The sequence below is a fragment of the Odocoileus virginianus genome, chromosome 28, assembly GCF_023699985.2.
Source record: "Odocoileus virginianus isolate 20LAN1187 ecotype Illinois chromosome 28, Ovbor_1.2, whole genome shotgun sequence".
Taxonomy (NCBI): Eukaryota; Metazoa; Chordata; class Mammalia; order Artiodactyla; family Cervidae; genus Odocoileus; species Odocoileus virginianus.
Genome location: NC_069701.1, coordinates 43,940,197 through 43,964,487, shown reverse-complemented (window position 1 = coordinate 43,964,487; position 24,291 = coordinate 43,940,197). Strand labels below are relative to the sequence as shown.

General features: G+C 62.4%; 1 protein-coding gene across 1 annotated transcript in view; it reads left to right on the top strand.

Annotated features, from left to right (window-relative positions):
- The first annotated feature begins 6,568 nt into the window (after positions 1–6,568).
- The window catches only part of MUC5AC (mucin 5AC, oligomeric mucus/gel-forming), a 29,535-nt gene continuing 11,812 nt past the window's right edge, over positions 6,569–24,291 (top strand). The window contains 32 exon segments of the mRNA XM_070457094.1: positions 6,569–6,641; positions 7,745–7,819; positions 8,310–8,369; positions 8,547–8,808; positions 9,647–9,761; positions 10,066–10,156; positions 10,834–10,943; positions 11,049–11,262; positions 11,353–11,478; positions 11,677–11,794; positions 12,036–12,174; positions 12,328–12,438; positions 15,725–15,794; positions 15,874–16,011; positions 16,092–16,256; positions 16,429–16,523; positions 17,405–17,531; positions 17,664–17,919; positions 17,987–18,027; positions 18,163–18,275; positions 18,353–18,504; positions 18,619–18,757; positions 18,839–18,952; positions 19,093–19,266; positions 20,031–20,270; positions 20,455–20,611; positions 20,962–21,090; positions 21,350–21,512; positions 21,939–21,982; positions 22,072–22,260; positions 22,821–23,020; positions 23,022–23,945. Coding sequence (XP_070313195.1) covers positions 6,569–6,641; positions 7,745–7,819; positions 8,310–8,369; positions 8,547–8,808; positions 9,647–9,761; positions 10,066–10,156; positions 10,834–10,943; positions 11,049–11,262; positions 11,353–11,478; positions 11,677–11,794; positions 12,036–12,174; positions 12,328–12,438; positions 15,725–15,794; positions 15,874–16,011; positions 16,092–16,256; positions 16,429–16,523; positions 17,405–17,531; positions 17,664–17,919; positions 17,987–18,027; positions 18,163–18,275; positions 18,353–18,504; positions 18,619–18,757; positions 18,839–18,952; positions 19,093–19,266; positions 20,031–20,270; positions 20,455–20,611; positions 20,962–21,090; positions 21,350–21,512; positions 21,939–21,982; positions 22,072–22,260; positions 22,821–23,020; positions 23,022–23,945 — 5,124 coding nt within the window.

Genomic DNA, 24,291 nt, shown 5'->3' with positions numbered 1-24,291 from the left:
TAGTTGAAAACAAAAAACACCTCATAGGGCTTCCCTGGTAGCTCAGCGGTAAAGTATCTGCCTGCCAACGCAGAAGACACAGGTTTGATCCCCGATCCGGGAAGATCCCGCATGCTGTGGAGCAACTAAGCCCGTGCTCCACGGCTGCCGAGCCTGTGTTCTGGAGTCCGGGACCCACAGCTACTGAGCTCACACGCCTCAACTACTGAAGCCCGTGTGCCCTAGAGTCCGTGCTCTGTAACAAGGGAAGCCACTGCAGGGAGAAGCCCTCTCACCACCACAAGAGAACGGCTCCTGCTGCAGCTGGAGAGACATTATTTTCTCGGGCTCCAAAATCTCCTTTCAGGACGTGAAATAGCTCAGCTGAAATTCCATCACCTCCATAGGTTTGTTCGTAGTGATGCGAACACCATCCTGGTTTATCTGTGTCATTAAGATTTTTTTTTATATAGTTCTTCTGTGGTTTCCTGCCACCTCTTCTGAATATCTTCTCTTCTGTTAGGTCCATACCATTTTTGTCCTTTACTGTGCCCATTTTTGAAAAGGCAAAAAGATAAGACACCAAATTATTTACCAGTATTTTCTCAAGGTGAGAGTGGCAACTTTTGATTCATTTCTTCTTCCATTAAAAAAAAACGTGTTGGCCTCTCCTTTGGGGTGGGCCCGCCCCTGCCCTCATGCCTCATACAATCATTTATCCACGCGATAAAACTCTTGAGCTGTTAAAAAAAAGACTGTGTCACTATCCGTGTGACAAAGGGCTTCCCAGGTGGTGCGAAGAGTAAAGAATCCACCTGCCAATGCAAGAGCCATGAGACGCGAGTTCGATCCCCGGGCGGGGAAGATCCCCTGGAAGAGGGCACGGCAATCTACTCCAGGGCTTTTGCCTGGAGAATCCCAGAGGAGCCTGGTGGGCTACAGTCCACAGGGTCAACAGGAGTTGGACATGACTGAAGCCACTTACGCGCATGCACACACGTGTATTTACCTCGCTAACCACGTTGCAGTGAGCAGCTCAGAGGCAGAAAGGGACCCACATCACTTGCGTCTCGCCCACCGTCCACCTGCAGAGTCTCAGTCTCCTGGTGAGCCCTCACTGCCCTCCCCCACGGCCACTTCCCGTGTCTGTGGATGCCACCCCTCCAGGGGCCTCCTGTGGGGGGAGTCAGACAGCATCTGTGCTCTGCGACTGGCTCATCTCACCGAGCACTGTGTCCTGCAGGCTCCTCCTGTGCCGGATGTCCTTCCTGCTGAAGGCTGAGTGATGCCCACCGTGTGGACAGAGCTCCGTTCACGTCCCCCTCATCCGTGCGTGGGCCATGCACCCCTGGGCTGCCTCTCCCGGACCTGCTGTGAGCACAGGCTACTCATATCTCGCTGAAACCCCGCCCTCACGTCTTTTGGGGATATGTCCAGAGGTGGTCTGGTTTACACTGTGAAAAACACTTTGAAAATGTGCTGATGTGTTCACCCCCCCCCAACTGCTGACTCCTTTGTCCTGGGCTCAGCAGCTGACCTGGACAGCTGACCCTCAGCAGGCCCCCGGTGTCACAGTCAGAGCCGTTCGGACGGCCTCGCACTTGGCCATGTCCTCCTGTCTTCCCGGAGGCTGACGGGGCGGTGATGCGGACGCCTCCTGACCTGTGCAGGCCAACGGCCTGGCAGCCCCCTGCCTGCGGACAGCGGTGCCCGGGGAGGGGCTGGCACAGAGCTCTGAGGGCAGAGGAGGGGCTTCTTCGAGGGTCAGCTGCTCCCTGGCCCCTGGCTGCCGAGGGAGACAGGTGCCTCCTTGGAACGGTCTCAGTGCTGGGAGGTGGGAGTTGACTGCTGAGTGGGCCTGGGGCGCTGTGGAGGGAGGTGGGGAGGGTCTGAGGACTCTGGGCTTCCTGGGGCAGGTGGAGTGAGGAGGTGGGCAGGGCTGAGAAGCTGGGCTGGGCCCGGGGAGGTGAGCGACCCCAGGGCCCGCACTGCCCTCCTAGGCCCGGTCGGAGTGGGGCCTGGCCACGGGGCGCGGACGGGCAGGGGCATCCTGGGTCAGGGCTGGCAGGGGCTGTGGGTCGGGGCTCAGGGTTGCGGCTTCCAGGCCAGCTCTCGGGAGGAATTCTGTTTGCCCAGTGACTCAGATGAACAAACACGTGCAGAAAGGTCCAAATCAGTGCAGCCCCGCCATGAAACCAAATTTACTCTCCTTCCGCCCCGCGGGCATCTCTTGGTGTCTCTGCCTCCCGGGCCCCAGGGCCGGGCAGGAGGGTGAGGGCACCTTCCTCCTTATCAAGGAAGTCTCCGGGCTGGGAGAAACTCGGGGCTACCCTGCCCTTTCTGTCAACAGCGCGATAATTCCTGTAAGCGATCAGAGGTTCCCAGCGCCTCCTGCCAAGGTGGTGCCCACTTCCTCTTCGCAGGCTCGAGGGGCTCCGTCTGTCTTTGCCCTGGGGCCATCCCCTGCCACGCGGGAGACATGGCAACCTGTCCCCAGACTGCGGGTTCCCCACCTGTGACATCAGGGCCCAGAGTGGCCCGTCTGCTGCATGGCCAGGGCCACACCCTTGGCCCACAGGGTCCCCTGAGTCAGGCGCGGCTGCGGGTCCCGGATGCTGAGAATCTGGGTCAAGAGTTCAGATGTGGCCAGGCGAGGAAGGCGCGGCCCTTTTGACTGTCACAGTGCAATCAGGCCTGCGCCGCGCCGTGACTCCAGGCGTGCTAGAATGCACACAATCAGAGGGCTTACACTGCGCGGCATCAGGAAGTCTCCTGGGGGGACCCCGCGAGGGTGGTGGGGGCTCTTCTGGGGGCCGGATGCAGCTCAGGAGATGCTCCCCTGAAGTCCATTCTGTCCTGGGGGCAGCTCGGCCTGTGATCACTGATTTCCAGACAAGGCCCAGGGAGGGTGATGTGCTGGCCGGGGGCACACAGCTGACGGATGTCGGGGCCAGGATGCACCTTCTCCTAGGATCTGGAGCCCCTGGCCCTGGGTTCAGACCCTAGTTGGCCCCCTGAGGTCAGGTGCTTCCCACCAGTGTCACCCAGAAGTGGGGACACCCCGAGACCCTAACTCTCAGGAGTTGTTGGTGTCCTATGGACTGGATGACACGGTGAAGCCGCCAACAAGTGCACCTGTCCCACCAGGGCCCCCGTGATTGTGTTGGAGCAGCTGGCCCTGTACTCAGGGCGTCCGAGATGGGGTTGGCAGAGTGCCCGCTGGGGAGACAGCCGGCCACTCCACTGTCTGGGCAGAAAACAGAAGCCGCAGCCGACTGTCTGCTTTACCATCTGTGGCTGGTCCAGGCCTGTCCTTTTCTTCAGGGGGTGGGGCTGGAGGGACCTCGCATTTGGGGTGCAGGCGTCCACCTCTGGGTTGGAGGTGCGCCCCAGGTGTGAGGATGGAAGTCAGGTCCCCCCACTGCGGCCCCTTGAGGGCACTGGGCTTGCGGAGGGTGGCCTGGCTCCCAGCCGCCTGGCCACTCTGCTGTGCTCACCTCTTTGGCCTGGAGGGGCAGAGGCCAAGCCCCGAGTCCTACGTGGGAAGGGCCGTGAAGCTGCTCTCTTTTGCTGCCCTGAAGCTGCACCTGCGCCCCCGGACAGAGCATCCACCTTGGTGGGGAGTAGGGAGAGTCAGGGCTGAGGGCAGCTGACGGGACCGCTTGGCGCCCCAGGTCCCACAGCTCCTGCAGAGTGAACCCCAGGTGCCTGCGCTGGGACCGCGGCCGCCCCCCAGAACTGGGAGGGGTCCCGGCACTGGGCAGTCAGTGCTGAAGCCGGGGTACCCTGCCTTGGCCACTTCTGTCAGGAACAGCTGGGCTGGGCTGGGCCAGGCCAAAGTCGAGATCAGGGTCGGGATCAGGCAGCCCCGGGTCCAGAGGGGCGGACGGGTGAGTTGTGTGTCTGTCCGAGGAGAGAGCTGTGAGAACCATGCTGCCCCCGGGTGCCCGGGCTGCTGCCACCCCAGGAGGAAAGCGCTGGGCCGGTTCCCTGCCCCCGCTCCTGCAGGCTGCTGGCCCACCCATAGGGCCGGCTCCCTGCCCCTGCTCCTGCGGGCTTCTGGCCCACGGTGGGGCCCGGTTCTCGGCGGGTGGGCATTTCCCCATCATCTGAGTCAGTCACTTGTACGTGCAGGGCTGTCTGATGCTCGCCTCCCGTCCCAAATCGGAGCTGCCGGAGAGAGTCAGCAGCCTGCATCCTGGGCACGTCCCGCCACGGTCCTCCTGTTGCCATGGCAAGCTGTGGGAGCTCCTGTCAGGGCCGGATCCCAGCCCTCCATCCACACAAGCACTGCCCTGCTGGACCCCAGTTGACCTACAGTTTATCAGGTCCAGGTGGGGGTGGCAACAGCCCGAGGGCAGCTGACCCTGAGGAAGCAAGGCCTCTGGGGCCACTGCCCTGTGCCAGCCATGTCCCCAGCCATAGTGCCCTACGTGAGCCCTGGACGCGAGGCCCTGCTCCTGCCATGGACTCTGTCCAGAGGGGGGAAACAGGCAGCCGACACATCCAGCTGGGCTCCTTCCCCTGTGTGGCCTCTCGCTGAGCATGGAGGCCCTGAGAGGAGGACGCTGGAGTTTAAGGGGTCCCCCTCCAGTACCCACCCTTCCAGAGCCCCCAGTGGGCACGGGGGGAGGTCCCAGGGAAGAAGGCCCCTGGGTTCCTGGCTGGGTCACTGGGCTACTCCGGCCCTGAAGCCAGGCTCTCTCCCCACGGGGTGCTTCTTATGGGGTTCCCCTGCAAGGCAGGCTGACCTGGGGTGGGGCATACGCTGGTGGCTCAGACGGGGCAGGGGGCATGGGGGGCCCAGGCCTGTGCCCCATGCCAGTGGCGTGGATGCCGGTTGTCCTGCTGCCTCTCGGCCTGCCTGCGGTCACGAGGAGGGTGGGTCACATCACCGCAGCCTCCTGCCTCCTTCCCTGACCTGCGCTCCGGCCCCCCGAGGTCGACCCTCCAATCTGCCCCAAGGCATGATTGCCCACATCTGATACCCCAAACACAAAAGCCACAGCCCTTTGGAGCCAGATGTGACCCTTGGACTGTCCCCTAGGGACCCACCCTGCTCAGCACCAGGCTGCCTGTGGTCCAGCTCTAGAGCCCGGCAGCTGCGCGGGGATGGTGGGGCCGCGAGGCGGCAGCCGGTGTGCGGGGCCGCTCCCACTGCACCTCTCAGCCGGGCCTGTGTGAGCGGCCACCAGCGCTCATCACTCACACTCACTCACTCATTCATTCACGCATGCACTCATTCACTCACTCACTCATTCACTCACTCATTCACATTCACTCACTCATTCATTCACTCAATCATTCATTCATGCACTCACTCATCAGTCATTCATTCACATTCACTCACTCATACTCACTCATTCACTTATTCACTCATCACTCACCCAGATTCGCTCACTCACTCATTCACTTATTCACCTACTCATTCATTCATTCACCCACTCATTCATTCACTTGCTCACTCACTCATCACTCATTCATTCACTTGCTCACTCACTCATCAGTCATTCATTCACATTCATTCACTCATACTCATTCACTTATTCACTCATCACTCACCCAGATTCGCTCACTCACTCATTCACTTATTCACCCACTCATTCTTTCATTCACACAGTCATTCACTCACACACTCATTCATTCACTCACTCACCATGGCCCCCCACACTCCTCTTCTGTGTGAGGTGTTCTATCTACCAGATACCAGGGTAAATCAGGGGCGTGAGGAGGGAAAGGCTCCGGGACTGAAAGCTAGGTGCCCGTAAGGAGCTCGGGACAGGCCCCAGAGCCAAAGCAGAAGCTCCAGTCAGCTCCACGGAGCCCCTGAGCCAGGCCTGCCTCAGCATAAGGGACCTGCCCTGGGGAGAACCTCCTGGCCGGCCCCCTGTGGCAGTGGGGCCACCAGTTATGGCGGGTGCTGTGTGTGGCCACCTGGGACAGATCCAGCCCCAGTGCCCAGCACCCTGAGTGGGTGACCGTCCCCAGCGTGCTTCCTCAGGCAGAGCCCGTCGTGGCCAAGGCCACCAGGCCACTTCCTGGGCTGGTTCACTCGGCATCGCCCCTGCCCCTCAAGGGCACAGGCCCGCGTGGGAGGAACTGGCCCACGGCTGCTCACCGCCCGCCAGGAACACAGCTGGCCTCCCAGGCAGCACTGGGCGGGGGGCAGTGTCCTGTCACCAGGAGTGCCGCCCCTGAGCCCCTCTGCAGCGAGGGTGGGGCCGGCCCAGCAGCCCCGGCTGCAGGAAGGATGGCGGTGGCCTCCAGGCACAGGAGCTCAAGGGCTGGCCTCACGGGAGCCTGCCCAGCCAAGTTTCAGAGCTGGGGGCACAGCAAGAGGACGCCTGAGCCAGGGTTGGGGGACCCCAGGAATCATGTCCCAGCTGCAGACACACCCGTCTCTGCTGTCTTCAGCCGCTGCCCATCCCAAAGCCAGGGACCACTGTTTACCTGGGCGAGGGGAATCACAGGCCTGGCCCCGCCCTCCCACGTGAGCCCCGTGGGGCCGCAGCCAGCGCCAGGACTACAAAAGGCTCCTGCTGGCTCAGAGTGTCCTCAGAGGCTGCCCTGGGACTTTCTCCCACACGCCATGGGTGTTGGCCGCAGGAGGCTGGCCCCGCTCTGGGCCCTGGCCCTCACTCTGGCCTGCGCCCAGCACACAGGTAAGGTGCCTGCTGGCATCCCCAGGCCGGCCGTGACCGGAGACTGGAGCCCCTGCCACCCTCAAGTCCTAGGGTGGCCCAGGTGCCCCGCGAGCAGTAAGCAGCTCGGAGGCCTTGCCCGGGGCTCTGAGAAGCTGAGGGTGTCTGTGGGCCGCTTTTCCTGCTCAGTCCCTACTCCAGGAGATTGTGGGGTCAGGGAGGCACTTTTGGGGCTGCAGGGTCCAGGTGGGGGTTGGGGAGGGGTCAGCCGGGCATCTGTGAGCTCCCGGCTGCAGGGTGCCATCCTCAGAGGCCTCTCCCACCAGGGCCGGCATCTCCCCGTCTGCTTCCCAGGGCACAGCTGGGCCCAGGATGTGTGCAGGGGCTGTTGGGCCCCCAGCACTCGGCAGCCCGGGGACCATACCGTGCGGCTGAGGTGCCCCTGCCCCAGGCGGCTCGTGCACCCTGGTGCCCAGCCTCCTGCGGCCGCCCACCTGCCCAGGAACCAGGAGCCTGCCTGCAGTGCTCAGGCCGAGGCTGCCCTGCTGGGGGCTCCCTGGACACACCTCAGAGACAAGGCCAGGTTCTTGGGGTGGCCTCTGGACCTACTCCGCCAGTCCCTGGGCGCTGCCTGCCCGGCCTCCGCGGAGCTGAGCTGAGCTGAGCTGTGTGATGGCGCTGAGCACCTCGCTCCGGGTGCAGCTCTGTCTGCGCTCCTGGTCCCAGATCCCCAGCTGGCTCTGAGTCAGCCCTGTTGGAGGGGCTGAGCCAGCACGGCCTCAGGGTCTGCCCCTCGGATGGGCTGCTCCTGGCGGGTGCTCCCGCCTGTTCCCCTGTGTCCTGAGCAGGGAACCAGGGCCTGGCGCCTGGGGGACTCTTGGTGGGCATGACTGCACCGTGCTCCAAGGAAGGGCCCCTGGAGAAGCCGGCTCAGGGCGGGGACGGGGGCTCATGGAGAGCATGGTTGAAGGCGCGGTGGCCCAGCGGAGGGCCTGGGGTGACTCAGAAGAGGCTCTCCTAGGCCCCCCGTCCACGTGGAGGACCCCACCTTCCAGGCCCGCCCCCTTCTGTTGGTGCTTCCTTTGGGGCCAGCTCCAGCCCAGCGCCCACTCCTCTTCCCGCAGGCCTGGCCCAGAACAGCACTGCAGAGCTCAGCTTCAAGCACCCAGACCGCCCTCCTGCCCCTCAGGGGCCTGGTGGTGAGTGGACCCCCCACCTGTTGGAGCCCACGCCTTGCCCCGGAGGGGCCGCTCAGGCTGATCACCACCTCCTGGTCTCATGGCGAGGCCACTGGCCACAGAGCAAGGGCAGGCTCAGGGACAGGCCCGGCCATCTCGGTTTGCTTGTCCCCGGACGGGGCTCCCAGGGAAGGTGCACCTGGGCCTGAGCTCAGCATGGAAGCATAGTTCGCATCCATGGGTGTTGATTCAGGCATTTTTGAGATTCCGGGAGCCGGGAACTCCCAGGTGCAAACAATATCAGGGCCACGTGGGCATGACAGTTGACCTCTGCTGAGTCTCCTTTGGCCCTGGTGCTCACGTAGCAGGGAGGTCGCACAGAGGGCAGAGTCCAGAGCTCGGCAGCGGGGGGCCGGGGGGTGGGCCCTTCCGCGGCGGAAGCCCTCCTGGGGGTCGAGCTGGGGGTGGGCGGTGAGGGTGAGGGCTCTGTGTCAGCTGCCCATTCCCTCAGGCACCACCCTCCGTGGAGTGACCATCCACCCACCTCTGAGGACCACCCCTGTGGTGCGAGGTGAGACTGCGGGGCTGGGTCGGGGACGGGTGGCCGTGTCCGCGGACACCTGGGTCTCCAGAGCAGGAGGTGGTGGGAGGGTGCGCGGCTCCCCGCGGGGATGAGCGCCCGGCTTTCGGGATGTCCGGGCCGCATCGCTGGTGTCCCTTGGAAACGGCCCGCTCTGCTTGACCGCAGCCCTGAACGCGGCCCACGGTGGGCGAGTGTGCAGCACGTGGGGTGACTTCCACTACAAGACCTTCGACGGCGACGTCTTCCGCTTCCCCGGGCTGTGCAACTATGTCTTCTCCGCGCACTGCGGCTCCGCCTACGAGGACTTCAACCTGCAGCTCCGCCGCGGCCCCGGGCCCAACAGCACCGCGCCCAGCATGGTCATCATGAAGCTGGACGGCCTGGTTGTCAGGCTGGCCAAGGGCTCCGTCCTGGTCAACAGCCGCCCGTGAGTCTGGGCCCGGATGGCACATGTGCTCCTGGGACCACGGCAGGGTGGCTCCAGGCCCCCAGGCCCCCGCACTTGGCCCCCGTCTCTCCTGGGGCCCAGGCCCCCGCGCTCGGCCCCCGTCTCCCCTGGGGGCTCAGGCCCCCGCGCTCGGCCCCCGTCTCCCCTGGGGACTCAGGCCCCCGTGCTCGGCCCCCGTCTCCCCTGGGGACTCAGGCCCCCGTGCTCGGCCCCCGTCTCCCCTGGGGGCTCAGGCCCCCGCGCTCGGCCCCCGTCTCCCCTGGGGACTCAGGCCCCCGTGCTCAGCCCCCGTCTCCCCTGGGGACTCAGGCCCCCGCGCTCGGCCCCCGTCTCCCCTGGGGACTCAGCCCCCGCGCTGCCCCGGACACGGCCCCCGTCTCCCCTGGGGACTCAGCCCCCGCGCTTGGCCCCCGTCTCCCCTGGGGACTCAGGCCCCGCGCTGCGGCCCCCGTCTTTCCTGGGCCGGCCCCCGTGTCCCCTGGGGACTCAGGCCCCCGCGCTCGGCCCCCGTCTCCCCTGGGGACTCAGGCCCCCGCGCTCGGCCCCCGTCTCCCCTGGGGACTCAGGCCCCCGCGCTCGGCCCCCGTCTCCCCTGGGGACTCAGGCCCCCGCGCTCGGCCCCCGTCTCCCCTGGGGACTCAGGCCCCCGCGCTGCCCCGGACACGGCCCCCGCCTCGTGCTGCTGATGCTCAGCTCCGCGCGCTTGGGCCTTGGTGACTTTGTCGGGACGTGACCTGAGGGGCCTCCCCGCCTGTCCTGACCTCTGCTGCCTGGGCCTTCGGGCCCCACGTGCCTCAGCCAGGCCCTCTCCCCGCAGAATTCAGCTGCCCTTCAGCCAGTCCGGCGTCCTCATTGAGCAGAGCAACGGCAACCTGAGGGTGGTGGCCAAGCTGGGCCTGGTCTTCATGTGGAACCAGGACGACAGCCTCCTGGTGAGGCCGGGGGCGGGGCCGGGGTCCTGGCACATACCTCCGGCCGACAGCCCCCCAGGGAGGGAAGAAGGTGCTCTGGGTGAAGGAGGGTGGGAAGACAGACCACACCCCGATGGAGATGCCGTGTGTGGGGGAGGTGTCTTCTCCAGGACACACTCCTGCTCGGGGTCCTGGCTTGGAGGAATGAGTGTCGGGGGTCCTCTGTGAGGAGCTGCAGCCCCGACCTCCTCGGGAGCCTGGTCCGTCCTTCTGGTCCTGGGGCGTCCCTGGTGCGGCTGGAGGCTAACGGGTCCTCTCCCGGCAGCTCGAGCTGGACGCCAAGTACACCAACCAGACATGTGGGCTGTGTGGAGACTTCAATGGTGTCCCCGTCTACAACGAGTTCTTCTCACGCAGTGAGTCCTCCCGGGTGCCTCCCCGACCCCCCACCCCGCCCGCTCCCGGGTCCTCAGTGCTCCGTGAAGGCTGCCCCAGAATCCCAAGTCAGAGATCTCAGTCTGAACACGTGTGCACCGCCCACACGTGCACGCAGACCCGAGCACTCGCATACTCCACACACATGTGCAGACCCCCGCACCCCCCGCAACCCCCACCCCCCTCAGAGCAGGCAGCCTCCGCCGCATCCTGTTCTCAGCGCCGGGCCCGCCCCCTCCGCTGAAACTGCAGACCTGCCTCTGCCCAGACCCTGTCTCTGTGTCTTAGTCCTGAGCCTTTGCCAGCGAACAGTGCTTTTCTTGTGACCCATGCCTGCTGCAGCCCCGAGTTTGGGGTCCCCTCTGCCTGGCCCGTCCGTGAGGGCTGCTCACTGGAGGCCAGCCCAGGGGCGGCCGGCAGGGGCTCGGGCTCACCCTCCAGCCCCCTGGGCTACAAGCCGGCCCCAGGCCCATGAAGTGTTAGGTAAAGGGCCAATCCCATGGCCCCGCAGCCTCGAATGCCCAGGGATCCCTCACTTCATCTCCAGATGCCCTTGTCCTGCAGAGCTGCCACTTAACTGGGCAGTGTGGGCAAGGGAGACAGGCATAGCTGGAACACCCTGAGCGAGGGATACGGGCGGTCCTTGTCCTTCCGGCAGATGTCAAGCTGACCCCCACCGAGTTTGGGAACCTGCAGAAGATGGACGGCCCCATGGAGCAGTGTCAGGACCCTGTCCCTGAGGATGCTGGGACCTGCTCGAACGACTCTGTAAGGCCCAGAGTGGACAGGGTGGGGGTCTTGCTCCCACATCCCTGGGGCTGAGCCAGGGATGCTCCAGACCAGACTAAACGAGGGGTCCGGGCTCTGCCCCAGGGCATCTGTGAGGAGATGTTGAGCAGCGAGCCGTTCTTGGGCTGTGCCCTCCTGGTGAATGCCAGCAGCTACCTGGAGGCCTGCCGGCACGACCTCTGCCACTGCAGCCAGGCCAACCTCACCAGCTGCCTCTGCCACACCCTTGCCGAGTACTCCCGCCAGTGCGCCCACGCCGGGGGGCTGCCCCTGGACTGGCGGGGCCCCCAGCTCTGCCGTGAGTGCCCGCGTGGCCCGGGCCCTGCCCTGCTGTCCCCCCGGGGCCGGGGGCAGGGCAGGGTGTGACGCAGCCTGTCCTCCCCTGCAGCCCAGACGTGCCCCCTGAACATGCAGTACCGTGAATGCGGCTCGCCCTGCGTGGACACCTGCTCCAACCCCGAGCACTCCCAGCTGTGCGAGGACCACTGCGTCGCCGGCTGCTTCTGCCCCGAGGGTGAGAAGGAGCCCCTCCCCGGCCCCTGAATCCCACAGATGCATCACGGGTGTCGGACAGAGCCCCTGAGGCGTCCCTTGGCCCCTGGGTCCCAGGAGCCCTCTAGGGCAGGCCCGTGGTGGGCGGGGGGCCACGCCCCTCCCCACGCCTTCTCAGCGGATAGTCCGCACCTGCCACACGGCCTGCCTGCCTCTGCAGGGATGGTTCTGGATGACATCGGCCATACGGGCTGCATCCCCGTGTCCGGGTGCTCCTGCATGTACAGTGGGGCCGCCTATGCTCCAGGGACCGGCTACTCCACAGACTGCACCAACTGGTAGGACCCAGGCCCTGTCCTCTGCTCCCCGGACCCACCCTGGGGGCTGTGGCCAGGTGCCACGGGGGCTGCTCCCACCTGGGGCCCAGGGCAGAGGCCAGAAGCTGTCCGGGCAGGCGCCAGGGGGCTCCAGTCTATGTGGGGAGGCAGGCAGGCCTGGGCGAGCCCGCGGTCGGCCTGCCGTCTGGGTGGGGGCCATGCCTGGGGCCCAGCACGCAAGCGGTGCCCCCCTGGCTCTCAGCACCTGCTCCGGAGGCCGGTGGACCTGCTGGGAGGCGCCGTGTCCAGGGACCTGCTCGGTGCTGGGCGGCACCCACATCTCCACGTTCGACGAAAAGCAGTACACGATGCACGGGGACTGCAGCTACGTGCTGGCCAAGGTGCGGGCCCAGGCCCTCCCCGCACGGGTGGCTCTGGCGAACCGTGGGGCTCCCGAGACCTCCAGGAGACCACCCCGGCTTTGGGCGGGCGGAGCGGGGAGGCCGAGGCGGGCCGGGGGCCGATGAGCTCTGCCTGGGGGCCTGTGTTTCCAGCCTTGTGACAGCGGCACCTTCACCGTGCTGGCCGAGCTGCGCAGGTGCGGGCTGACCGACAGCGAGAGCTGCCTGAAGAGCCTGACGCTGAGCCTGGGCGGGGGGCACACGGTGAGTGCGGGCCTGGGCGGGGTGTCCTTCCTGGCAAATGACCTCTGCCTGAGCCATGACCCTCCAGAAGCAGCAGCCTGCGGACACCCCCACTGCGTCCCACCTGCACCGCTTGTGGGTCTTCTGAGCGACGGTCCTCAGAGAGACCAGCTCAGAGGTGGGCTCTGGGGGCCTTCACCTGTCCAGAGCGGCCCAGGAACCTTCTCTGCTGAAATAAACTTTTAAAAAACATAGTACAGTAAAAAAAAGTTTGGCTTTCCCAGGCCCTGGCTGCGGCCTGTGGGATCTTCTCATGCCACGTGGGTGCCCCGCTGCGGCACATGTGTGGGCTCTGCAGTGCCGGCTCAGAATCTGTGACTCGCAGGCTTAGTTGCCCTGTGGCGTGTGGGGCCTTAGTTTCCTGACCAGGGAGCAAACCCATGTCACCTTCTTTGCAAGGCAGATTCCTAACCACTGGACCTCCAGGGCAGTCCTTGAAGTCGACTCTTTAACTTCAGTAAATCTCTTTGCTTTTCATGTCAGTTCAGTTCAGTTGCTCAGTCATGTCCGACTCTCTGCAACCCCATGGACTGCAGCACACCAGGCTTCCCTGTTCATCACCAACTCCCGGAGTTTACTCAAACTCATGTCCATCGAGTCGGTGATGCCATCAAGCCATCTCATCCTCTGTCATCCCCTTCTCCTGCCTTCAGTCTTTCCCAGCATCAGGGGCTTTTCCAATCAGTCAGTTCTTCACATCGGGTGGCCAAAGTATTGGAGTTTCAGCTTCAGCATCAGTCCTTCCAATGAACACCCAGGACTGATCTCCTTTAGGATGGACTGGTTGGATCTCCTTGCTGTCCAAGGGACTCTCAAGAGTCTTCTCCAACACCACAGTTCAAAAGCATCAATGCTTCAGTGCTCAGCTTTCTTTATGGTCAAAATTTCACATCTATACGTGACTACTGGAAAAAACATAGCTTGGACTAGATGGACCTTTGTTGGGAAAGTAACGTCTCTGTTTTTTAATATGCTGCCTAGCTTGGTCATAGCTTTTCTTCTAAGGAGGAAGTGTCTTTTAATTTCATGGCTGCAGTCACCATCTGCAGTGATTTTGGAGCCCAAGAAAATAAAATCTCTCACTGTTTCCATTATTTCCCTATCTATTTGCCATGAAGTGATGGGACCGGATGCCATGGTGTTAGTTTTTTGAATGTTGAGCTTTAAGCCAACTTTTTCACCCTCCTCTTTCACTTTCATCAAGAGGCTCTTTAGTTCCTTTTCACTTTCTGCCATAAGGGTGGTGTCATTTGCGTATCTGAGGCTGTTGATATTTCTCTTGCAATCTTGATTGCAGCTTGTGCTTCATCCAGTCTGGCATTTCACATGATGCATATAAGTTAAACAAGCAGGGTGACAATGTACAGCCTTGACAAACTCCTTACCCAATTTGGAACCGGTCCATTATTCCATGTCTGCTTCTAACTGTTGCTTTTTGACCTGCATACAGATTTCTCAGGAGGCAGGTAAGGTAGTCTGGTATTCCCATCTCTTTAAGAATTTTCCACAGTTTGTTGTGATCCACACAGTCACAGGCTTTGGCATAGTCAATGAAGCAGAAGTAGATGTTTTTCTGGAATCCTCTTGCTTTGTCTATGATCCAATGGATGTTGGCAATTTGATCTCTGGTTCCTCTGCCTTTTCTAAATCCAGCTTGTACATCTGGAAGTTCTCGGTTCATATACTATTGAAGCCTTGCTTGGAGAATTTTGAGCATTACTTTGCTAGTGTGTGAGATGACTGCAATTGTGTGGTAGTTTGAATATTCTTGGGCATTGCCTTTCTTTGGGACTGGAATGAAAACTGACCTTTTCCAGTCCTGTGGCCACTGCTGAGTTTTCCAAATCTACTGGCACATTAAGTGCAGCACTTTAATAGCCTCATATTTTAGGATTTGAAATAGCTCAGCTGAAATTCTATCACTTCCACTAGCTTTGTTTGTAGTGATGCTTCCTAAGGCCCACTTGACTTTGAACTCCAGGATATCTGGCTCTAGGTTAGTGATCACACCATTGTGGTTATCTGGGTCATTAAGATCTTTTTTGTGTAGTTCTGTATTCTTGCCACCTCTTTTTAATCTCTTCTGCTTCTGTTGGGTCTGTACCATTTCTCTCCTTTATTGTGCCCATCTTTGCATGAAATGTTCCCTTGGTATCTTTAATTTTCTTGAAGAGATCTCTAGTCTTTCCCATTCTATTGCTATCCTCTGTTTCTTTTCATTGATCTTTGAAGGCTTTCTTATCTCTCCTTGCTATTCTTTGGAACTCTGCATTCAGATGGGTATATCTTTCCTTTTCTCCTTTGCCTTTCACGTCTCTTCTTTTCTCAGCTATTTCTAAGACCTCCTCAGACAACGATTTTGCCTTTTTGCATTTCTTTTTCTTACGGATGGTCTTGATCTCTGCCTCCTGTACAATGCTATGAACCTGCATCCATAGTTTGTCAGGCACTCTATTAGATCTAACCCCTTGAATATATCTGTCACTTCCACTGTATAATCTTAAGGGATTTGATATAGGTCATACCTGAATGGTCCAGTGGTTTTCCCTACTTTCTTCAATTTAAGTCTGAATTTGGCAGTAAGGAGTTCATGATCTGAGCCACAGTCAGCTCCTGGTCTTGTTTTTGTTGACTGTATAGAGCGTCTCCATCTTTGGCTGCAAAGAATTATAATCAATCTGATTTTGGTGTTGACCATCTGGTGATATCCATGTGTAGAGTCTTCTCTTGTGTTGTTGGAAGAGGGTGTTTGCTATGACCAATGCATTCTCTTGGCTAAACTCTGTTAGCCTTTGCCCTGCTTCATTCTGTACTCCAAGACCAAATAGAGGCCCTGGGGTCTCTGTGGGGTCCCTGGGTCCTGGTGCACACAAGATTTAGTTTGAGCCCCCTGAGCGTCTCTGGCAGGTAAGGAGTTTGATTCCTAATGCGATTTTGCCCCCTTCTGTCCTGCTGGGGCCTCTCGTTTGCCCTGGGCGTGGGGTGTCATTTTTTGGTGGGATCCAACATTCTCCTGTCGATGGCTGTTCAGCGGTTAGTTGCAGTTTTGGAGTTCTCACAGGAGGAGATGAACGCACATCCTTCTACTCCACTGTCTTGAACAGCTTTTCATGTCACCAAAAAAAAAAAGTCCTGTCCTTGTGGAAACATTAGCAAAGCAGGCTGAGCCTGAGTTGGGTGGGGGGTGGTCATCAGCCTTTCTCTGCCCTGTGGGGACTGTCACGACCCCTGCTGTGTGCTTCTCCAGGTCTTCATGATCAAGGCTAGCGGGGAGGTGTTTATGAACCAGGTCTACATCCAGCTGCCCGTCTCAGCAGGTGAGGGTGCCCGCCCCGCCCCCACTTCTGACAGTCCTGTCCCTCACGCCCACTGAGATGTGGTCCCCTGTGTCCACAGCCAACGTCACGCTCTTCAGACCTTCCACCTTCTTCATCATTGCCCAGACCCAGCTGGGCCTGCAGCTGGACATCCAGCTGGTGCCCGTCATGCAGGTGTTCATGCGGCTGGAGCCGCAGATCCGAGGGCAGACCTGCGGTAAGAGGGTCACCACCTGGCACCCAAGTCCACCCCCTGGGGCTGGGCATGCAGGGGCCTCACACTGCCCTCCACCCCAGGCCTGTGTGGGAACTTCAACCAGAACCAGGCTGATGACTTCCGGACCATCAGCGGCGTGGTGGAGGGCTCAGCCGCTGCTTTCGCCAACACCTGGAAGACCCAGGCTGCCTGCCCCAACATCAAGAACAGCCTTGAGGACCCCTGCTCCCTCAGCGTGGAGAACGGTGTGTGTCCAGCAGCCCCGGGGCCTGCCTGGTGCCAGGCAGCCTCAGACGGCTCACACCCGGCACTGCTCCACACGGAGGGACTCGGGGTGGAAGGAAGCTGCTCACCTCGAGGGGTCTCCCGCTTGACATGACTGCCCAGCCCCACTGACCAGCCCTCCTCCATCCACAGAGAAGTTCGCTCAGCACTGGTGCTCCCGGCTGACAGACCCCCAGGGCCCATTCGCCCAGTGCCATTCCACCGTGGACCCCAGCGCCTACTACTCGGTAACGCCACCTCCTGGCTCTGACCCTGGGCCTGGGCCACCCTCAGGGTGCCAAGGGCCAGAGCAACAGCATCTGGGCCAGGCTGGTCTCCCTGGCTCTGTCCCCTCCTCCACTCACTCACTCACTCATCCAGTCATTCACAAACTCACTCATTCATTCATTCAGTCAGTCACTCATTCATTCACTCACTCACTCTTTCACTCACTCATTCACTCACTTATTCATTCATTCACTCACTCGTTCACGCATTCATTCACTCACTCACTCACTCATGCAGTCATTCACAAACTCACTCATTCATTCATTCAGTCAGTCACTCATTCATTCACTCACTCACTCTTTCACTCACTTATTCATTCATTCACTCACTCGTTCACGCATTCATTCACTCACTCACTCACTCATTCACTCACTTATTCATTCACTCATTCACTCATTTATTCACTAACTTATTCATTCATTCACTCATTCATTCACTCACTCATTCAGTCATTAATTACTCAGTTGCTCATTCACTCACCCACCCATTGTGAGATTCCAAGTCCATCATGTCCTCCTGCCCTACACCCAGCCAGGCACTGGGGCAGGGGCTGCTACACGCAGTGAGTGAGTAGCCCGCTGGCCCTGGGGTCAGTGAGAAAGTGGTGTCTGGGGCTGACCACACGGGGCTGGACCGCTGGGTCACAGAGATGAGGGACAGTGATCCTTCCAGCAGCCCCCCATCAGCCCAAGGACGTGACTGCAAGATGGTCTGTATGTGTTCTTCTGAGGGAGGGGAGCCCCCGTGAGCCTGGGGAGGCAGGGGCTCCGGCCGCGGCGTGAGGAGGGACTGCCGTGACCGTGTGACTGGGGTCCCTGACGTCCTGGTGCACGCCCCCCAGAACTGCATGTTTGACACCTGTAACTGTGAGAAGAGTGAGGACTGCATGTGCGCGGCCCTGTCCTCCTACGTCCGGGCCTGTGCCGTCCGGGGCGTGCTGCTCAGCGGCTGGCGGGACGGCGTGTGCAGTGAGTGTCCGCTAGCCGGGCGCGGGGCTTGAGCAGCACCGAGCCCACGGCCCCGGGACCCTGTCGGGGGGCTGTGGGGGCCGGGGCTGCCTGCCAGCTCTGGCCTGAGTGCCACGCTCCCTGCATCCACAGCAAAGGCCATGGCGACCTGCCCCAAGTCTCTCACCTACCGCTACAACATCAGCACGTGCCCGCCCACCTGCCGGGCCCGGAGTGACGAGGACGTAACCTGCGGCATCGGCTTCGTCCCCGTGGACGGCTGCACCTGCCCCGAAGACACCTTCCTGGACAACACAGGCGCGTGCGTGCCAGCCGCCAGCTGCCCCTGCTACTTCCAGGGCTCCGTGGTCCCCAATGGGGAGTCGCGGCATGAGCAGGGCACTGTCTGGTAAGAGCTCGAGTGGGGTGGGTGGGTGGGGGAGGCTGGGGGCTCTCTGACTGCACTCTCCCGGCAGCTCCTGCACCCAGGGCGCACTCACCTGCATCGGAGGCCACACCTCAGATCAAGGTGAGCTGGGGCGGGTGGGGGGCCCTCGGTTATCTCTGCACAAAGCTTTGTAAGTACCTGCGGGATGACATGCCCGCAAGGCAGAGAGCTTGGCAGCAGCATCGGGCTCCCCTTAGCGCCCCCCTCCCTCCCCAGTCTGTGTCCCGCCCATGGTCTACTTCGACTGTCGCAACGCCACGCCTGGGGCCAGCGGGGCCGGCTGTCAGAAGAGCTGCCAAACCCTGGACATGGACTGTGTAAGTGCCCCCGCGGCCCCTGGGGCCCCTCTGCAGGCCCGGGTCACCCACTAAGCGGGCTCTGTCCCCCACCACAGTACAGCTCCAAGTGTGAGCCCGGCTGTGTGTGTCCTGATGGGCTGGTGGCCAGCGGCAACGGCAGCTGCATCCCCGTGTCCGACTGCCCCTGTGTGCATAACGAGGCCAGCTACCAGCCAGGCCAGACCATCCACATGGGCTGCAACACCTGGTACCGGGGAGGGGGTGCTCCGGCAGCGGGAGGGGGCGCCACCTCGCCAGCCGCGGGGGCGGGCAGCTGGGGCCTCGCGCAGGGAGGTGTGGGCTGATGGGCACCCTCCCCCAGCACCTGTCGCAGCCGGACGTGGCAGTGCACCGACCAGCCCTGCCTGGCCACCTGCGCGGTGTACGGGGACGGCCACTACCTCACCTTCGACGGGCGGGACTACAGCTTCAGCGGGGACTGCGAGTACACGCTGCTGCAGGTACATGGCCTCTGAGCTGCCCGCCCGCCCCGAGGCGCGCTCACGGCCCCGGGGCACGCTCACCCCAGCCTCTGCCCACAGGACCACTGCGGCGGGAACGGCAGCGCCCAGGACAGCTTCCGCGTCGTCACCGAGAACGTGCCCTGCGGCACCACAGGGACCACCTGCTCCAAGGCCATCAAGATCTTCCTGGGGGTGAGCAGGGGAGGGGGTCGGGGCAGGGAACCCCCCGGGAGGCCACGCTCCCATGACTCGGCCAGGACAGGGGTGGCCGAGCCACGAGCCCACCCAGGCAGTGGCCAGGGTCCTCAGCCAGACCCTCACTGTCCCTGCAGAGCTACGAGCTGAAGCTGAGCGACAGGAAACTGGAGGTGACCGAGACGGGCCCGCGGCCGCCCTACTCCATCCGCCAGATGGGCATCTACCTGGTGGTCGACACGGGAGTGGGCCTTGTGCTGCTGTGGGACAAGGGTACCAGCATCTTCCTCAGACTCAGCCCCGACTTCAAGGTGAGGCCTCGCCCCAGACCCGGGGCAACGGGTGACGGAGGTGCAGGCAGGGGAGAGACAGAGACCCCGAAACAGAGACGGAGAGAGACAAGCAGAGGGACAGGGAGAGACAGAGAGACAAGAAACAGGAGAAAGAGGCACGGAGAGGCGGAGGGACGGAGAGGAGCTGGCAGCAGGCAGCAGGAGACCCTCGGCCACGTCTGGGTCCTGCAGCTGCTGGAAGAAGACCACAGGCAGGGGGCCCTCCTCCCCAAGGCTGTGTGCTGAGCTGGTCAAGGCGCCCCAGGGCTATGGGCCTCCTGAGGCCCGAGGCCTCCTTGCCTCCTGCAGGCCCCATGGCCCCGGGTGGGCCTTCACCCCACACTCTGCCCCACCATGTCTCTGCACTGTCTTCATTCCATGGACCCTCATTCCATAAGGACTGCAGCCAGTGGATCAGCCATCTCAGGCCAGGGAGCCCTCATGGCAACTTGGTCATGCCCACAGAGACCTCACTCCCACTCTGGGCTGTGTGGGGGTCCGGGATGAGGACCTGAGCCTGTCTTTGGGGGCACCCCATGGCTGCTACGCCACATCACCTGTACCTTCTGCTCCAGGAGACACCAGTGCCCAGTGGGCTGCACCCAGGGCCGCCCTCACACTCACTGGGGCTCCTCTGGGGGGCATCCTGGGGGAGATGCGGGCCCGGGGCAGTGAGTGGGGTCCCAGGGCCCCTCTTGCACTCGCCCGGAGCTGCTGCCACCTCCTCGTCCGTCTGTCTGCAGGGGAGGGTCTGCGGGCTGTGCGGGAATTTTGACGACAATGCCCTCAACGATTTCACCACACGGAGCCAGTCCGTGGTGGGTGACGTGCTGGAGTTTGGCAACAGCTGGAAATTCTCCCCATCGTGCCCGGACGCTCTGGCCCCCGGAGACCCCTGCACCACCAACCCGCACCGCAAGTCCTGGGCCCAGAAGCAGTGCAGCATTATCAACAGCGCCACCTTCAGCGCCTGCCATGCCCACGTACGTGGGGCGCCTCTGGGCACCTGGGGAGGGAGGGATGGAAGTGGGTCTGGGCTCCGCACCGCCCTCCGGGGCCAGCGGTGGCTGCGCAGGACCCTGTGCTCCAGGGGAAACCGGCCCAGGCAGATGCCAAACCACGTGGGTGCCCGGGAGCCTCCTGGCGTCTGAAGCCTCTCTCCCACAGGTGGAGCCATCCAGGTACTACAAGGCCTGCGTGAGCGATGCTTGTGCCTGCAACTCGGGGGGTGACTGTGAGTGCTTCTGCACAGCCGTGGCCGCCTATGCCCAGGCCTGCCACGATGCGGGCGTGTGCGTGTCCTGGCGGACCCCGGACATCTGCCGTGAGTGCTCTGAGACCTGCCTCCCTGGGTGGTGTGGGGGTGCAGGGGGTCACGAGAGCTGGGCTGAGAGTAGGAGGGGAGGCGGGGAATCAGCAGAGCTCCCTTCCTGCCCCAGGGCCTGGGCGCAGGGGGCGGGTGTCCCCAAGAAGCTGGCCACCTGCCCCCTCTTGCCTACGGGCTTCCTAGGCCCACACCCTCTGAGGCTACATTCGGGGGCACAGAGGAGAGACATGTCTTCAGAGCAAGGATCGGGGTGTGGGGGTGGCCCCGGGCTGCCCTTCCAGGAGCAGCCCCCCGCCTTGGGCCTTCCGGGCCGAACGCCTGGCCCTGAGCTGACCCCTCATCCACAGCTCTGTTCTGCGACTACTACAACCCCCAGGGCCAGTGCGAATGGCACTACCTCTCCTGCGGGGCGCCCTGTCTGAAGACCTGCCGGAACCCCAGTGGCCAGTGCTGGCACGACACCCACAGCTTGGAAGGTGGGCTGCCCTGCTGGTCCGGGGCAGGGTGAGGGGGGGCCATGCTGGGGACCCTGGGTCGGGGCTGGGGTCTGTCCTGGCCATCCTGGGACCGTTGACCCAGCTGGATCCCCCCAGGTCCATCAAGGTGCCTTTGTGGCCGTAGCCTCGAGTTCCCCGCTGCCTGGGGGGTGAGGTCCAGGGCTGGGGCCTGAGCCGAGGTGGGAGCGAGGTAGCAGGTGATCGGCCCGGCTGGGACTCACATCGCTCTGGCCCGCAGGCTGCTACCCCAAGTGCCCACCAGAAGCCCCCATCTTCGATGAGGACCAGATGCAATGTGTGGCTTCATGCCCGACCCCATCCCCACCACCAACCTGCCATGCTGGAGGCCAGTCCTTCTGGCCAGGCTCCAAGGTGCCCTCGGACAGGAACTGCTACTCCTGGTGAGTCTGGCCGGAGCTGCGAGGACCTGGAGCATGTGGGGGATTCGCCCGGCCGCCTCCCAGCAGGGACTCCCACCTTCAGGGCCAGAGGGGTGCCCTGTTCTGGGTCTCGGTGGGGGTCCATGGGGAGTCTCCTCGCTGCTGGACGAGGAGGGGAGGCCTGGAGGTGAAGGAGGCAGGCAGAAGGGAACCCGAGGAGCCCTCCCCAGGAAGAGGCCCTGGGGAGGAAGTGGCCTGGAAGGTCCTTGGGTCCAGAGGATGTGCTGGAACCACCTCTGCTCATTGGCTGAAGGGCTCCCCGAGAGGGCGTGACCTCTGGGCTAAGGCCTGGCCGCAGGGACCCAGCGGGGTGGCTTCTGCCTGCCTGCCCCTCGGCACAGACCAGGGGACACCTGGCACGCCGACTCACCTTTCTCCTGTCACCAGCATCTGCACTGAGGGCGGCGTGCAGTGTGCCTATGCCGCAAACGGTGAGCAGTGGACAGCCCTCCTTGTGCCTGGGGCCCGGGGCTCCTGCCCGCATCCCCACCCAGTAACGCTGGCGCTCTGCTCCCAACAGCTTGCATCTGCACCTATGGCGGGAAGCAGTTCCATCCCGGGGACGAAATCTACCGAACAACGGACGGTTTGGGGAGCTGCATCTTGGCCCGCTGTGGGGCCAACGGCACCATCGAGAGACTGGTCTACCCCTGCAGCCCCACCACGCCCACCCCCCAGACCATCTTCTCCTTCTCGACATCCCTGCCGGGTAAGGCAGACGCGTGGGTACCGCGCAGGGCTGCTCCCCCACCCCCGCCCTGAGTCAGGAAGGAGCCGGGACCCAGCAGAGCCCGTGCCCCTGGGCCGGTCACCCTGCAGCCAGAAAGGGCCAGCCTCCTCGAGGCCCCCTGGCAGGACTGATGCCCCTGCTGTGCTTTTGGGGCTGAGGCTCCCAGCGAGGGGCAGGCGCTGTAAGCGGAGGTGTCCCAGGACAGTCCCCGGAAAGAGGACCTGGGGAAGCCCAGCTCGAGCACCCCTGCCCAGACCTGCTGCCCTCAAGGCCCCTCTGAGTCCTCACTCTTCCAGGGGCACCTCAGGGCCTTATTAGAGCTTCCCCAAAGGGTAACGAGCCTCTGGAACTCTGGGCTTAGGTTCCAGGGAGCAGGCTTCCTTACACAAGCTCAACTCACCTCTTGACTCAGGAGTGGGGACCTCCACACCTGCCAGGTGTGGGTGCCCTGCCTCCCAAGCCCCGGTCGGGGCAGACAGATGCGGTGAAATGCCCTGGCAGCTGATGCTGACAGAGGGGTGGGGCGGGGTGTCCTCGAGGGCCCAGGAACCTTTACACCCGTCCCAGGAACCCCTACACCTGTCCCAGGCACCTCAACACCTGTCCCAGGAACCTCAGCACCTGTCCCAGGAACCTCAACACCCATCCCAGGACCCTCTACACCCAGCACAGGTCACTTGACTCCTGGGAAAACAACCCTCTTGACTCCCAGCCTAGTGCCAGTCTCAACAACTATTTCAAGCACAACTTTTGTGTTGACCACAGCTTCAACGTCCCCAGAGAGGCCTCCAACTGAGCCCACCATGGTCACCACGGTCACTTGTTTACAAGTTTTATGCAACTGGACTGAGTGGATGGACGGCAGCTACCCTGGGCCGGGGAGAAACAGTGGAGATTTTGATACTATTCCGAATCTCAGAGCCGAAGGTTATAAATTCTGTGCAGAGCCCAAGAATGTGCAGTGCCGGGCAGAGCGCTTCCCTGACACCCCACTGCAGGAGCTGGGCCAGGACGTGATCTGTAACAAATCCGTGGGCCTGATTTGCCGGAACGAGGACCAGCTGCCCCCCATCTGCTACAACTACAACGTCCGCTTCCTGTGCTGTGAGCCGGTGGACACTTGCAGGACACACAGCCCTTCGCCTGCGACATCTGCCGCCACGCAGACAGCCCCAACTGAAGCCAGCACCGCCTGGACCACGGGGACCCTCTCCACGTCCACCGGACTCAGCACTACTGGCTCGCGTCACGGGACCACAGCAGGACCAGTCACAACCAGCACACATCAGCAATCCTCTCCAGGGACCACCCCCTGCAAGCCAGAGTGCAGGTGGACCAAGTGGTTCGATGTGGACTTCCCCATGCCCGGGCCCCACGGGGGAGACAATGAAACCTTCAGCAACATCCTGAGGAATGGAGACCTCATCTGCCACCGACCCGAATCCATCAGCAGAGTGGAGTGCCAAGCCGAGAGCCACCCCGGGGTCAGCATCCACGAGCTGGGCCAGGTGGTGCAGTGCCACCAGGACGTGGGCCTGCTGTGCCGGAACCAGGACCAGAAGGGTGAGACCAGCACGTGCCTCAACTACCAGATAAGAGTGCTGTGCTGCGAGCCCCAGGAACACTGCCCTCCACCCACTGTCACAGGAGCCAGCACCACCAGTGTGAGCGTCAGTGTGCACTCAGCGACCACCGTCCACCAGGCCACATCCAGTGCAAGCTCTGTGCAGACAAGCGGCACAACCTCGGCTCCTACAACCAGTGCAAGCTCTGAGCAGACAAGCGGCACAACCTCGGCTCCTACAACCAGTGCAAGCTCTGAGCAGACAAGCGGCACAACCTCGGCTCCTACAACCAGTGCAAGCTCTGAGCAGACAAGGAGCACAACCTCGGCTCCTACAACCAGTGCAAGCTCTGAGCAGACAAGCGGAACAACCTCGGCTCCTACAACCAGTGCAACCCCTGTGCAGACAAGCGGCACAACCTCGGCTCCTACAACCAGTGCAAGCT